The sequence below is a fragment of the Callorhinus ursinus genome, unplaced genomic scaffold (assembly GCF_003265705.2).
Source record: "Callorhinus ursinus isolate GAN/ISIS: 27379988/994484 unplaced genomic scaffold, GSC_fseal_2.0 scaffold24, whole genome shotgun sequence".
Taxonomy (NCBI): Eukaryota; Metazoa; Chordata; class Mammalia; order Carnivora; family Otariidae; genus Callorhinus; species Callorhinus ursinus.
The window spans coordinates 8,231,945-8,248,801 of record NW_027397086.1 but is presented as its reverse complement, the minus strand read 5'-3'; the positions used below and the strand labels follow the sequence as shown (position 1 = coordinate 8,248,801).

Below are 16,857 nucleotides of genomic sequence, written 5' to 3'. Positions count from 1 at the left end.
GTGCTTGATTTCAGCTATTATAACAGCCTTATGAACTAGTATCTTTTTATATAGATGAGGAAACTGGCTCGGAGATTTAGTCAGCAATTCTGGTTAGTAAATGGCAGACCTAAAATTTTTAACACAGGCAAGTCTAAGCCTAAAGTTGGTTTATTTAACTCCACATTAGATTTTAGTGGCAGTATTAGTAATAGTACCTTTGAGCTCTAATTCTCCAAGTACATTTTTTTTAAAGATTTTATTTATTTATTTGAGAGAGAGAGAGAGCACATGAGAGGGGGGAGGGTCAGAGGGAGAAGCAGGCTCCCTGCTGAGCAGAGAGCCCGATGCGGGACTCGATCCAGGGACTCCAGGATCATGACCTGAGCCGAAGGCAGTTGCTTAACCAACTGAGCTACCCAGGCGCCCCACTCCAAGTACATTTTAATGTGACTCTTAGTGGATAAGAGAACTAATGTTGGTATAAAATAGTATGTTGAGGGTAAATGAAGTTAATACAATCAGTGACATAAAATTATTCTGAAAATAATTTTACCAATATAAATTAAGCTAGGATTAGCATTATAAACCTAGGGTTAGGTTTATTATTTCTGTAAAGAGCCAGGTCATAAATACTTAGGCCATAAATATATATAGGTCATAAATATTAGGTTCTGTGGCCCAGTAGTCTCTGTCACTACTACTCAACTCTGCTGTTGTGGTGCAAAGGCAGTCATAGACAATATGTAAACAATTTAAAAAGGCTGTGTTTCAGTAAAAGTTGCTTTACAGAAACAGGCGGTGGGCAGATTTGGCCCACAGGCCATAGTGCACCAATCCTTGAATTAAGTAACAATTGCTTTTGTTCTTTCTGCTCCCAACCCTTCAACTTTTATATGTATATATTTTTCCAAGCAAAGACAAAACCATATTGAATTGTCTATAGCTACTGCATTAGGGTACTAGCATCACAGAATTAACCATTTTTAAATGTACTGTGCATTATTCTTTAGAATTCTGGGAATGTTTTGAGAAAAGTCTGAGTCCTTTTTGTATTTTTAGAGTGGTCATTTTGTATCAGTAACTTCTGTTTAAATCTGGTAGTCACAGAAGCCTTTCCAGGTCAGGATTCTGCATTACTGACTCAGTAATGGTGGCTTTCAAAACACAAAGCAGCCATGAAATCCAACAGAATATTTATTGATCTGAGTTTGAGGACTGCCTGAGTCATTTAATCGACTTCCCTGAACTTCTTTCTCCATCGGTAAAACTGGAAATACTAACACCTACCTCAGATGGTTATTGTGAAGATCAAATAAGATTATATGTAAATCACTTTACAGATTGGTACCAATTCGGGCACCTGGGTGGCTCAGTTGGTTAAGTGTCTGCCTTCGGCTCAAGTCATGATCCTGGGATCCTGGGATCAAGTTCCGCATCAGGCTCCTTGCTCTGCGGGGAGCCTGCTTCTCCCTCCCCTCCCCACTTGTGCTCTCTCTCACTCTCTTTGTCTCTCTCTCAAATAAATAAAATCCAAAAGAAAAATTAAAAAAAATTGGTACCAATTCAAGATAAGTTTTATTTTCCCCATTTTATAGATTAGATAAATGAAGCTCAAAGACTTTAATAACTTATTTTGATGTTATAATAGTACAGTAGAAACTTTCTTATAGTCATTCAAAAATGTTACTTGAAGCAAGGTATCATAAAAAATGCTAAAAGCTTTATTTTTATATTTATTTTAAATATTTTAACTTAATTTTAACTTAGGACATATAAATACACAATTCATTTGTGAATTTTGATGTAGGGCCAAGCTCTTATCTTTGGCTTTCTGTCCGCTGATTGGGGTTTTGCTGTGTTTTTCTTAAATAAGCCACAACCATGAAGCTATAGTTTCTAGTTTTGATTTTTATTTAAAAAAATAAAAATAGAGCAATAATTTAAAGATAGTTAGGAAATGGTCTGCACAATTCTTTCCACCACCCAATCTTTTAGTTATCTTGGCCACATCTATTTCAACAGCTTTATTTTTTTTCTTTATTAATATGTTACCTTTATTAAGTCTGTAAAAATCATTTAGTCTAGTTTTCATAAAAATAACACTGTTTAGTGGTGCCTGGCCAGCTCAGTCGGTGGAGGGTGTGACTCTTGATCTTGGGGTTGTGAGTTTGAGCCCCACATTGGGTGTAGAGATTACTTAAAAATAAGATTTTTTTTTTTTGAAGATTTTATTTATTTGAGAGAGAGCGAGAGAGCACAGAGGGCAAGGGAGAAGCAGACTTGCTGCTGAGCGGAGAGCCCTGTGTAGGCTCAGTCCCAGAATCCTGAGATCCTGACCTGAGCTGAAGGTAGATGCTTAACCGACTGAGCCACCCAGGAGCCCCCAAAATAAGATTTTTAAAAAATAATACACTTACAGATTATGGCTTTATTTTTAGGCATCTCAATTTGAGTGTGAGACCAAAGCAGTTGTCATCCTTAGTAAGGAGCGGTGTTCCTGAAGCTCTGCGAGGAGAAGTCTGGCAGCTGCTAGCAGGTTGTCACAACAACGACCACCTGGTAGAAAAATACCGAATTCTCATTACAAAGGTAAGGAGCTGATAATTCAGCATTAATCCTTTTAAAAATTTGTTAGGAAAAGATTGTTGTGGCTATTTGATTTCAGGGAACTTTTTATAATTCCTTTATCTAATATAAGAATAGAACTTTTAAATACACTTCTAGCCCAAAGTTGTTTCTAGTGTTGGCACAGAAAAGAAGGAAAAAGGTTTTCTTTCTTGATTGGCTTCACCTCAGAGGTAAAAGATGTCCTCTACTCATTGGATAGCTAAATCCTTCTTGAACATAACTGTATTTTTAGATCATTCGTGCTTTGCAGTATGAAAAACTTCCTTTTGTTTATTTTAATTGTTTTCACACTTCACAGAAATGTGTTCTTTGTAGGTAAGGCTTAGTTCTAGTTTCTACAATTGGAAGAACATGATTTTATTCTCTTCGATTGTATTCCCTTTTAGCTCATTCCTCTAAGATGAAGAATTCTCATTTTTTATAGTATCCCTTTTTCAAGTGCATACATTCCTCAAGGTTTTATAAGCAAAGCAATAAAAACTGTTCTCTGTACAGCATACAAGAATTGAAATTAATTTTCTTCAAGATTCAATGATGCTTTGTGCCTTTGCACCCATCTCAGTGGTTTTAATTTTTGTTGTTTTCTCACATTCTTGAAGTATTTATCTTTGGAAAGCAGTTTCTCCAGTCCCAGACCTGGGTTTTGAATGAATTGCTCAGAACCCTCAATAAAACATCAGTATTTTTCAGTGTGACAAAAGGTGGCCTTCTTTTAAAGATATATTAGAACCTTAAATGAATAATATCTCCATAAAACTATTACTTTAAAAAACACTTGTAGGGGAAGAACAGCATTTGAACACAAAATTGGACCTTTTCTCACCAGAAAATGACTTTTACTTGATCAAAATATTGCTGTTGTCATCATTTTATTTCTAGACAGATTTTTTTTTCTTTGAAGAACTAATATTCTGATTTCCTACATTATGTTGCTGTCATTGTTCAAACAGCATTTATTGAGTGCTCATTACAACCTCAGTGCAGGAGCTAGGAGGTGAAACACAAAGCAATCATTTGTCATTACAATAGACACAAGTCATAGGATGGCCTGAAATAGCAGTGGGAGCCATTGAAGGAGTGATTAATTCAGCTTGGGAGAACAGGAGAGTAATGTAATAAGTAATGTAACATTTAAGACCAGTTCCAGAAAAGAGCTCCCCAGCCGTGGACGGATGGAAGAGCATTGTACTTGTAGTATGAATGGAGGCATCGAAGAATGAAGATACGTAACAGGTATAGCTAGTGAAGGTACACCTACTTGGTTGTTTTTTTGTTTTTTTTTCCTATTGCTGGCAAATTATATTTTGGATAAATAATTCTCAGTTATATCTCTGTCTTTCCAGATCTTCTTTTGAAGTCCTTTGAAACACTTTGTCAAAAATCGTTTCTTAAATGTTTTTGGTGTGGCTTTTCAGACAGATAATTTTTAAAGATATGAACTATCCAGTTTTTCTGGTTCCATGAAAATGGTGGTTCTTGAATAGGAACCTGGTAGTTATATGATGTGTAAAAGATCACTTTATTAGCAAAATCTGATGTATTTGATGAATGTCTTATATATGCTGGTGTCATGTGCTTTTTATTTCACATTAAACTTCTACTCTGTGGGTGGCTAGAACCTAAAAAGATTTCTCATGGATGTTTAATTATTTAGGGGCACCTGGGTGGCTCAGTCGTTAAGCATCTGCCTTCGACTCAGGTCATAATCCTGGGGTCCTGGGATCGAGCCCCGCATCGGGCTCCCTGCTTTGCGGGAAGCCTGCTTCTCCCTCTCCCACTCCCCCTGCTTGTGTTCCCTCTCTCGCTGTGTCTCTCTGTCAAATAAAAAAAAAAGAAGATTTAATTAATTAATTGCTGGTAGATGATCAGAAAATACAAATTATTTAACCATATAATATTGGTGAATGCTTCTTTTTGTTTTACACTGTAGTATTATTAATGTAAGTTTATATTGCTTTTCTTTTCAGCCTTACTGAAAATAACAGTGACTGTTGTATAGGAATGGTACTTGACATTTTAAATTTTGTTCTGAAATTTTTTTAGGGGAAAAATGACTTTAAAATTTTTAAAGTTTATTTTCACACCAAGGTGTAATTTATATAGGCTAAAATATACAACTTTGAGGTATACAACTCAGTGATATTTTACATATAAATACACCGCTGTGACTACTACTAAGAGGAATATACCCAGCACCCCAAAAAGTTATTTCTGTCGCATTCCAGTCATAACCACCCCTTCTCTGCCCTGAATAACCATTATTCTGACTCTTCTTTCCCTACCATTAGTTTCATTTGTTCCTGAACTTCATTTAAATGCAATCATACAGTTGTGCAGCATGTCCTTGTTTGTATGTGACTTCTTTTGATCATTCTATTTTGGGAGTGTATCAGAAGGCGTCTTCATTTTTTTTTTTTTGTTTTCATTTTTTTAATTGCTGAGAGTATTTCACTGTATGAATAAGTCACACTTGAAAAAAATCTATTCTCCTGTTACAGATGTTTGGTTTTGCTTTGTTCTTTTCCAGTTTTAGCCATTATGAACAAAGCTGCTATGAGCATTCTTTTTTTTTTTAAGATTTTATTTATTTATTTGAGAGAGAGAGAATGAGAGCTAGAGAGCACGAGAGGGAGGAAGGTCAGAGGGAGAAGCAGACTCCCTGCTGAGCAGGGAGCCCGATGTGGGACTCGATCCCGGGACTCCAGGATCATGACCTGAGCCGAAGGCAGTCGCTTAACCGAATGAGCCACCCAGGCGCCCGCTGCTATGAGCATTCTTGCATTTAGCAAATGTTATGGTCTGAATGTTTGTCTCCCTCAAAATTCATGTGGTGAAATTTAATCTCCAAAGTGATGATGTTAGTATTAGGAGATGGGGATTTTGGGAGGTGATTAGGTCATGATTACAGAGGTCTCATAATAGTGATTAGCACCCTTATAAAAGAGGGTCCAGAAGCTCCCTCGCCACCTTCCATCGTTTGAGGGCACAGCAAGAAGTCAGTAGCCTGCAATGAAGGAGAGGGTCTATCATCAGATCCCAACCATATTCACACCCTGATCGTGGATTTCCTGCCTCCAGAACTATGCGCAATAAATTTCCGCTGTTTTCAAGCCATCCAGTCTGTGGTATTTGTTATAGCAGTCCAGATGGACTAAAATAGCAGGATTTGTACATATTAGTATACATGTATTGACAATAATATTTACTTATATATATGTATTACATTTTTATTTTGGACATGGGTTCTTTGCCAGATACATGCTTTATATTCTGAAATTTCACCTGTAATATTACTTTAGAGGGTTATTTATTTATTTATTTATTTGAAAGAGCACAGAGGGAGAGGGAGAAGCAGCCTCCCTGCTGAGCAGAGAGCCCCATATGGGGCTTGGTCCTAGGCCCTTGAGATGAGGACCTGAGCTGAAGGCAGATGCTTAACTGACTGAGCCACCCAGGCCCCCCTAGAGGTTTATTTTGCTTAGCTTCTTCAAAGACTAAATTTAAGACAGGACAAAAAGTGACTTGATTTATAGAGTGAAGCCCCCCCAAAAAAAATTAACATGAAAACAAAACTGATGAATGTCTTCATCATCATCTTGCTTTGTCAAGCTTGACTTATAATGGGATATATATAGGATTTTTCCCATGTGAATTTTGTAATCCAAGGACAAAGGCCTTTCAGTAATAGAAAATACATAGGTATATATATTTTTAAGGGTTTTTTTTAGATTTATTTTTGTGTTAGAGCAAGAGCATGTGGAGGGGGAGGGGCAGAGGGAGAGAGAATCTCCAGCAGACTCCCTGCTGAACAAGGAGCCTGACGTGGTGCTCCATCCAGTGACCCTGAGATCATGACCTGAGTTGAAATCAAAAGTTGGATGCTTAACCAGCTGCGCCACCCAGGCACCCCAAGGTGCTTCTTATTTCTGAAAGCAATGGAGTTTGGAGGCACTCTTTTTTTTTATGTTTGTTTGGGGTTTTTGTTTTTTGCTTTTTCATCTCAAGAAGGAAAAAGTATAATAATAGCTGCCCCTTTTGAGCACATGTGTCACCTGCCGAATTGAGCACTTTATAGTCATTATGTCATTCTAAGAAAATCCCCATGAAGTGGTAATTACTATTTCCATTTTAGAAATGAGGAAGCAGAGGTTCAGTGAAGCTTAGGAATTTGCTTGCAGTCATTCAGCAGGTAAATAAATGATAGAGGCAGAATTTGAACTCAGGAACAACTCCAAAGCTGGTTCTTTTCCATTATTCTCCCTACTTGTCTATCCTTGAACTTAAATAAAAATTTTTTTATATAGCCATATGTGTACTCATACAGAATTTCATGTGGACACATAAACATGCTTGTTTTTATGTGTAGATTTTTATTCAGTTAATCTTCTCTTGGTAGGCATTTACTTTGTTTCCAGATTCTAGCCTCTCCAAACATCCTTATATGTGTTCTAAATCTTTTATGGAATAGAATCTCAGGAGTATGATTGCTGGATCAAAGGGTTACATGTTTTTTAAACTGATTATTTAATTTTTATATTTAATTTACTTATATCCAGTTTGGTTCTCTGAAAGGCTATTACTGTTCATAGTTCACCAGCAGTGTAGCAAAGTATCTGTAGCCCCACATCCCAAACAGTATTAGTTACCAGTAATTGTATTTAATTTTTTGCTGTCAATGGATGTGAGTGATACCAGCATATCTTCAGTTTGCAGTTCTCTGCCTACCAGTAAATTTGAGCGATTTGCTCTTCTGTGAGTTACCTCTTTATCTTTATTAAACATAAAATCTCAAAGCCAGAGGTGGAAGAAAATCACTTAAATAAAATAAAAATTATTTACCAAAAAAAAATAACTCTCTAAGTATTCTCTATTATGTATATTAATCCTTTATCTTCATTCTTTATTGACTTTATTGATGGTTTCATGCCACACAAAACGTTTTCAATTTTTATGTAGAAAATTGTGTCTCGGTTAAGGTCTCCTACCTTTAAGTTTTGTTAAGTGCAGTTTCTAAGATTTTCTTGCAAGATTTTTATTGTATGTGTTACATATTTATATCTTTAATCCATCTGGAATTTATTTTTGTACATGGCATATGATAGCGGCCCAATTTTAATTTTTCCCTGGTGGAGAACTAGTTGTGCTACTCCTGTGTTCCTACTGAATAGAATACCATCTTTGTTAGATCTGAAATTCTTACATATACTGAAATTGAGTTCTGGATTTTTCTGTTTATTGATCTGTTTGTGTACTCCTCTGCCAATACTGTCTTGGTTAAACAGGCTTCAAGTTACGTTCTGATATCTGGTAAAGCAAATCTTTTTTCACTATTTCTTATCCCATATTTTTCTTATATATTCTTACATATTTAATCTTTCATACAAACCTTAAAATCATTTTCTTCAATCTCACCACCACTACCTCCCTATAAGGTTGTGTGAGGATTCTAATTTGAATTTTATTTAACTTACATATTAATTTAGGCTATAAATTACATTGTTATAGTGTCTTTAAGAGTATGGTATGTCTTGCCACTTTTATGTCTGTTAAAGACTTTAGAGTTGCTTTCCTTTACATCTTGTGCCTTTTTTGTTAAATTTATTCCTAATAATTATCCTAGAGTGTTCTTGCTATTGCAAATGGAGTATTTTTTTCCTTTCTATTTCAGGGTGCTAATTGCTACAAAAGAGAATAGACATTGGTTCTTTTTTTTATTCCCTATCCTTCTGCCTTTTGATATTTTGATTAGTTCTCCTAATTTTATGCTAGCATCTTTTGAGATTTTCAGGTATGTAATTATGTCAGCAGCAAAAACAGTTGCACTTCTTTTTTCACTGTTTCTGCAGGCTATTACATTTTCTTTGTTTTGTTTATATGTTGGAAATATTAAGACAGGGGCACCTGGGTGGTTCAGTCGGTTAAGCATCTGCCTTCATTCAGCTCAGGTCATGATCCCAGGGTCCTGGGATGGAGCCCTGCATTGGGCTCTCTGCTCAGTGGGGAGCCTGCTTCTCCCTCTGCCCGTGCCCCCCATGTGTGCATGAGTGTGTGTGTGTGTGTGTGTGTGCGCGCGTGCGCGCGCATGCACGCACGCATGCTCACTCACTCTCTGTCAAATAAAATCTTAAAAAGAAAAAAGAAGCATTAAGACAATGCTAAGTGATGATGGTGATAACTAGCATCCTTATTGAGTTCTTAAATTAAGGTGGTTTTAGTTTTTCAGTCTTTTGGAAGGCATGCTGTTCATTTTTGTTTTTTTGTAAATAGTTTTTATTTTAAGTGATTTTCTTCCATCTTTGGCTTTGAAGATTTTATTAAGAATGTGTACTAAATTTTATCAAGAGGTTTTTTTAGCCCTTAATATGATTTTTACAAATTATCAACATTATGATAGACTTGATATTGAACTACCCTTGGCTTCATGGAATAAATTTCTGCAGACCAAATATTCCTAAATTCTTTGTTTTCTGTTCTTTCTGGCCTTTAACCAAAGGTTCCTCAGCCCTGGTGTCTAGAGAGAACTTGTCAGATTCATTGGGAAGGAACCCTAATAAGCAAGCTGCAGGGACTCCCATGGCCCCTCTGACCCCCAGTTGTAAGACCTATAGCTGTTTGGGTCTGGTGAAGCAAATAAATGAGGGAAAATAGAGACACTTTCTGGTTTCCAACTTCCAGAATCAGCCTTTGGCCCTTCCTTTTGGTTATTTCTCACCTTGTGTGTCAGTGATTCTAGTTTTTTTGTTTGTTTTTTTGCTTAGTAGCAAAGATTTATGTCAAAATTGCTTCCTTAATGGATCCTTTTAATGAAAGAATAATGAAATAACAACATATTCTGATGGTTCTCATTCCTTTCATCCAGTCAGCCTTGTGTTTTCTGAAACCTGTTTGCTTTTGTTTTTGTAGTGATTTCATTGATAAAGTTCAGTGATAAGAATCTTTTGTTATGAATTTCAAGTTTTTATGCAAAATCTAAACTAGTGACAAGTCCATGTAACCAATATTTACATTTTTTAATTGTCTGTCCGAGGGAAGTCCTAGAGGCCCAGCCACATTTTACCAGTCTGGAAAAATAATTTAAATATCTAGTTATATTGTCATTCAGATTTTTGGTTTTAATTAAAATTATCTCTTTAATAGATTTGTTAATAGTAAAAGATTCAATAATATATAATCATAGAACCTGCCTGTAGGTACCAAGCAAAAAAGGGGTCAATTTAGCAAAAAGAGCTCTGACCATAGAGTTAGGAAGCCTGAGTACTGGTTTCAGCCCTGCCATCAGCTTATGAACTCAAATGCGTTCTGCACTTGTGGCCATTCACCTCCTCTTCTCTGACATTAGGTTGCTAAAGTAATTGGATGATCGTCCTTTAAGCTTGAAAATATGTGACATGTTTGAGTCCTGCCCCCCAAAATAGCGCATGATTTCACAGCTGAGTACTCTTGCTATCTGTTTCTATAGGAAAATGGGTTTTGAGTACACTTTTAAGAACTATATTGTGTGCTCTCATATAGCAGTTGCTGTAGTTGGTCTGCTATAGACTGAATGTTTATGTCCCCCTAAAATTTATATGTTGAAATCCTAACCCCTAGAACCTGATAGTATTTGGAAGTGGGTCTTTAGGAGGTTAGTAGGTTGAAAGAGAGCAATCCTCAAGAATGCAATCAGTATCTTTATAAAAAAGACTCCAGATCGCTACCTTACCCCTTCTGCTTTATGAGGACATAGCAGTACATGGCCATGGGTCCTCATGGTACACCAAATCTGCCAACACCTAGATTTTGGACTTCCTAACCTCTAGAACTGTGCTAAATTTCTGTTTTTTATAAGTCATTGTGGTATTTTTGTTACAACAACCTGAATGGACTAAGACAAGTTTTTCTCAAATTGTTATTTGTGAAAATCATTTCAAGTCTCCATATCCCATCTCTGTAATGTCATGTCCCCTCTAGTGAGTTGCTGTAAGTTGTATCTGTCCAGGGAGTTCTAAAGGTTTCCTGAATTATAAGACTGGAAACATAATAGGCTTGATCATATTAAAATATCTGATATTTGATAATTTTTAATCTACAGTTAGGTAATTTCATATACATCAACCTAATAGGTGAATTAAACAGTTATTATAGTAGGGTTTTATTTGAAACATCTTCCCATCTAAAAGCAGAATTGCCTGTTGTTTTATTAGGCATTTGTTGTTTAGTCAGCCATAAATACCTTTGAAAGCCTACTTTATGTCAGCCCTGTGCTAGGTTTCATGGATATGCCCATGAATAAAATGTATCTGCTCCCTGGTTTGAGAGCGACTATAGTCTAATGAGGGAAATAATTAACTAACCATTTAATAAAATTATATAAGAGTTATAGAAGAGAAAATAGATATTGCCATGTGGCACGTGACAAGAACTTTTCAGTCTAAGGATTCAAAAAAGTCTCTTTTTCAGAAATTATTGAGGGAAGGGGATTGTTGTGGTGCGATAAGGTGCTGCATGGCATGTGTGATGTTAGAAGTCAGTGGGAAAAATGCATGCTCAAGGGTGAGAGAGAGCTTGGCAATTTCATAGAATGTAGAATGAAATGAGGCCAGAAAAGATAGATAGGGGCTGGATCTTTGAAAGCTTAAATAAGGCATATTTGAGATTTTTAGCAATAGAAAGTCATTGAAACATTAGAAGGCAGTATGCAAAGTGGGTTAGAGTATTGTCTAAAGGCAGATTGTCTTGATTCAAATCCTTCTTCCTATTGTATTTAAGGCATTAACATTGGGCAATAAATTACATTAGACTTTTGTTTCTTTATCTGTAAAGTGATATGACAATAGTACCTTATTTGTAGAGCTGTTAAATGAACTTAGATAATGTGTGAAAACACTAGGTACAATTTTAGCCCATAGTAAGTGTAAATTATTCCTTAGTTATTGTTGTTATTTGTATTATCATTATTAGTTTTAGAATGGTCATTCCAGTTACTTGAGTTTGAATGGAGTAAGATTAATTGAAGCAAAACCTGTTAGTAATTGAGGCAAAAGATGATTGTGATTTGGAGTAGTGGCATAACAGATAGAGAAAGATACTATTTGAGAGAAGTTTCGGAAATACTTGACATTTGGGTGATTGAGTGAATGTGGGAGAGGGAAGAGTTAAAAGATGATAAGTCAAGGACCTCAGATTGGTTTTGGAATGACATTGGTACAAATACACCCCTATCAGCTGCATTTAAGTAATATGTTAATTAAATAAATCAACACTTAAAACTTATTTTTACAGAATAATAAGTAGTAGATAATGCCCAGAAGTGAATCTTAGGAATTTGAAGAACTGAGATTGATCCTTTCTCCTCTGTAATACTTAAGCCACTTGAATAGGTTGAGAAAAAAATAAATACAACTTGAGCAGTCATTTCCCTTTTCTGTTTCATGTTTCCTCTTTTTGCCTTATTTCCTTTTTAGTTCTGTCACTTTCATTTTTTAGTATTAGATTGAACCATATAGAAGTTTCCAGTTTTGGGCGCCTGGGTGGCTCAGTTGGTTAAGCAACTGCCTTCGGCTCAGGTCATGATCCTGGAGTCCCAGGATTGAGTCCCGCATCGCATCGGGCTCCCTGCTCAGCAGGGAGTCTGCTTCTCCCTCTGACCCTCCCCCCTCTCATGCTCTCTCTCTCTCTCATTCTCTCTCTCAAATAAATAAAATCTTTAAAAAAAAAAAAAAGTTTCCAGTTTTGTAGATCAGAAACTATTTAACCAGAAATGGTTATGTATTGGCCATTTTACATGGTTCATCCAGTTATATTCTCATTCTGTAAGAATTTTTAACCAGGGCTCTGAGGGTCCATTTTGAGTTAAATTGAGCATCGAAGCCTGTCTGAAAGAATGTTGCTGTGATGACATAAGGACCAGTGAAACGAAGTCCCATGAAGTAGGTGACTTAAACCTGGTATCATCCATTCAGTGCGGCTCTGGGAGGACATCTCGTGGCCAGAGTTTTTGTTAGCTTTACCGAAAGAGACATGTTATATATTATTTTCAATGTTTTTTTTTTTTAATATTTTATTTATTTGACAGAGATAGAGCAAGAGAGGGAACACAAGCAGGGGGAGTGGGAGAGGGAGAAGCAGACTTCCTGCTGAGCAGGGAGCCCGATGCGGGGCTCGATCCCAGGACCCTGGGATCATGACCTGAGCCGAAGGCAGACGCTTAACGACTGAGCCACCCAGGCGCCCCTCGATGTTTTTTTAAACCTGATTATAAAAATGTACATTTGACCCTTGACCAGCATGCAACTTAGGGGCAATGACCCCGCCCCACATTTGAAAATCCACATATAACTTTTGACTCCCCCAAAACTCTACTACTAATAGCCTACTGTTGACTAGAGGCCTTACCAATAACATAAACAGTTGGTTAGCACATATGTTGTATGTTATACGTATTAAATACTGTATTCTTACAGTAAGGTAAGCTAGAGAAAAGAATTACTTAAATCATAAGGAGAAGAGAAAATACACTTACAGTACTGCAGTATTTGTCGAAAAGTTTCACTTATAAGTGGACCTGTGCAGTTTAAACCCATGTTGTTCAAGGGTCAACTGTACAAAGAAATTGGGAAATTCATAAAATATAGAAAAACATAAAAAATCTCTTGTAATCCCACCCACGATCCACTAAAAAGTAGAGTTGATTTCCAGTGTGTTTCCTTCCAATCATATATATATATATAGATAGATATATACACATACAGAAATACTATTTTTTTTACCCAAAAGCCACAAATATATCATGAGATTGCATTATTTTTTTTAAAGATTTTATTTATTTATATGACAGAGCATACAAAGAGGAGGAGCAGGAGAGGGAGAAGCAGGCTCTCTGTTGAGCAGGAAGTCTGATGCAGGGCTCAGTCCCAGGACCTGGGGATCATGACCTGACCTGAAGGCAGACACTTAATGACTGAGCCACCCAGTGCCCCAGGAAACAGACTCTTAACTATAGAGAACAAACTGATGGTTACTAGAGGTGGGGAAGAAGGGGGATAGGTTAAATAGGTGATGAGCACCAAATCTTATATGGAAATGTTGAATCATTATATTGTACACCTAAAACTAATATTATACTGTAAACTAACTAGAATTTAAATAAAAACTTAAAAAATTAAAAGGGAAGTATATATAGATTTTTCTTTAAGATTTTATTTATTTATTTGACAGAGAGCGAGAGAGGGAATACAAGCAGGGGGAGTGGGAGAGGGAGAAGCAGGCTTCCCGCTGAGCAGTGAGCCCGATGCAGGGCTCAATCCCGGGACCCCGGGATCATGACCTGAGCCACCCAGGGACCCCTATAGATTTTTTTTTTAAGATTTATGTATTTGGGGCTCCTGGGTGGCTCAGTTGTTAAGTGGCTGCCTTCGGCTCAGGTCATGATCCCAGGGTCCTGGGATTGAGCCCCATGTCGGGCTCCCTGCTCAGCGGGGAGCCTGCTTCTCCCTTTCCCTCTACCTGCCGCTCTGCCTACTTGTGCTCTCTTATCTTTCTGTTGAATAAATAAATTTTAAAAATCTTTAAAAAAAATTTATGTGTTTATTTTAGAGAGAGAATGCAGGGGGGAAGAGCAGGGGGGAGGTAGAGAGTCCCAAGCGGACTCCATGCTGAGAGGGGAGCCTAACCCCCCAGGCTCAATCTCAATATCCCAGATCACCACCTGAGCCGAGAAATCAAGAGTCAGAGGCTTAACTGTGCCACCCAGGCGCCCCTGTATAGATTTTTGTTGAGGATGTAGATTTATTGCCACTTTATGTCCTTAATAATGTTTTTCTTTTGAGGAAAACGTTTTTCTTTAATCTGAAACAAAACACTTAACTCTTGACTGATTTGGTAAAGTGTCGCTCACAAGCTTTTTGTTGTTTTAGGTTTCCTATATGAATATTTTGATTATAGCTCCAAGTGATTTTACTAAAATGGAAATGAAGTTGGAAGAACTATTACTATACTAGTGGTAGTAATGTAACAGCTTGTGTTTTTATTACATTTTTAATTCTTTCAAGTTATTAACCAATGTAATGTCTTTTTTTTAATCAGCATAACTGTCTAGTTTTATACATGAGACACCCGAAATGGAGAATAAGTTACATGACAAACTTCACAAGTAGTTAGAAGAGCTTGTACTATTGACTTTGGTAAATGTTTTTTCTGTTTATTGAAATAGAACTCTCAGAAATCATTTCTTTTTTCATTCAGTATTAAGCACTCAAACAGTGAGAGTTCAAAAACAAAGTGTGTGGCAGATGTATAGAATAGTGAGTAACCTGGTTTGTCTGGAGGGCAGGATGTGTGGGGGGTGGTGTGGAATAGGGAGATTAGATTGGAGAGGCACTAGGGAGCCATTGACTTTTATTGAGCTGTGGATACCATAATAAAGCATATACTATTAGATGTTTAGGCAGAAATGAATAGATCGAAAAATGAAGAAGATTACAAGCCCAGACAATATTTAATGATGGCCTTAAAGTATTAAAATGAATTGAAAGCCACTGTAGATATAGATTGCCAGGAACCTGGTGAGTAAGAGTAGTACATTGAGTGGGGAGAGAGTGGTCAAGATGATTCCAGAGTTTCTTACCTGAGTGCCTGGACAAAATAAAAGTGTTGGAAAAAGATAAAAGAGGCCAATTTGTTGAGAAAAATGTATTTTATTTTGGACATGCTGTGGGTGAAGTCTGCAGGACATCCAGGTGGAAGATGTATTGGCTAGCAGGCAAATTGTAAATGGGAAAGAATGCTCAGGAGTGAAGTCAGGGCTGGAGACATAGGCAGAGAAATTATTAGTGTAGAGGGAATAATTGATGCATATCATCATTCATTCTTTATAGATACTTTTACTGCCTTACGTATGTATAGCCTCAGTGTATTTGAGGAATGTGTGACAGCAAAATATCCAAATAACTGTTGGATATTCTGTTGTGCCTCAGAACTGGGCAGTCACAATAAGAGAGGCACTTTAGGAATCAGAGGACCCCATCCTCAAGCAGTGCAAACGTGGTTGGCAGAAAAACACAGATTACCTAGGAAGGGTATTTTAGTTCTAGGAGAAGAAAGGGAATAAAGTTATATACCCACTATGTGCTAAATATTGGTAAGCCTTTTGTATGTGTACACTGTCTCCTTTATTTTGCAATAACTCTGTGAAATAGGGAGTATGATCCTCATCTTAGAGATGATGAAACAGGGTAAGAGGCTTAGTAATGTAAGACCAAGGATTTGAATGAGTTGGGTGGTCAGTGCCATGGGTTTTCTATATGTCACACTTAGCCATGTTTTCTAGTAAGATCTGTCAAATATAGCTATCAAGCTTATGCTCAATAGGTTTTTTAGTGTTGCCTTCCTATAATAAGTGGAGTGTTTTAGCTCTTAAGATATAATTAATTGAATTCTGATTATGGGGGACCATTTGCTTGCAGTGAGGAGGCATGTGTGTGAAACAAAAAAATGAAAATTGGATCACATAACACGTATCCCTGCCCAGGTGTGCCATCTTTCTAGAATGCCAGAATATAATCCCAATACAGTATAATATATCCCACAATATAATTCCAACTTGCATTGTTTTAAATAGGCACAAATGAGATTGTTTATTCTAAGATACATAAGCTGATTTGTAACAGGAAACTTCTTATAGTTTTGAATCCTGAGTGAAATGGGTTTATTTACTTGTCCACCTTTTGTGTATATTTTTGTGCACTGCTTCTCAGTAAACTAAAAGCAAGAAATGGCATCTCAAAACTCTAGGGTAGCACTGAATACAGGAACAGTGTGCTTGTATGCTGTTTCCTCAGTGTTCAGAATGGGTGAGGTTTTCTTTATTTTTTCTCTTGAAAAACTGATTTTTAAGTTTGCTTGTTATTTTTGTCATCTTTCTTAAAATTAGCCAATATCCAGGGAATCGTGAGAGAAAATTAATGCTGAACATTTAGCCTTCTAGCTAGAACTTCTTGTGCCACTGAATTAGGATTCCTCAGTTGTCATGCACTGTTAACACACTTTAGCATTGCTCTTTGTCCCTGAGGAAAATGCTATAAGAAAATTGGAATTTCCTCTCACCATTACCCCCTTGGCTTTTGTTTCAGTCTAATTCCTGGCTGGCATTTTGTCCCGGTTACAACCCCTTCTCCTTACTAGCAGTCTGAATTGTGCTCATCGACTAAAAGGGGGATTCCAGACAGACGAGGAAACAGCTTTCAAACACTGCACTGCAGGCATATTAAG

General features: G+C 36.9%; 1 protein-coding gene across 6 annotated transcripts in view; it reads left to right on the top strand.

Moving 5' to 3' along the window:
* RABGAP1 (RAB GTPase activating protein 1) overlaps positions 1-16,857 on the top strand; it is a 156,967-nt gene that overhangs the window by 75,062 nt on the left and 65,048 nt on the right. For all 6 annotated transcript variants that reach the window (XR_012382200.1, XM_073905768.1, XM_025888529.2 and 3 more), the window contains one exon: positions 2,421-2,571. Coding sequence is in view for 5 of the 6 variants with exons in the window: in XM_073905768.1 (XP_073761869.1) it covers positions 2,421-2,571 (151 nt within the window). In the remaining variant the exon portion in view is untranslated. The remainder of the gene's footprint in view (positions 1-2,420; positions 2,572-16,857) is intronic.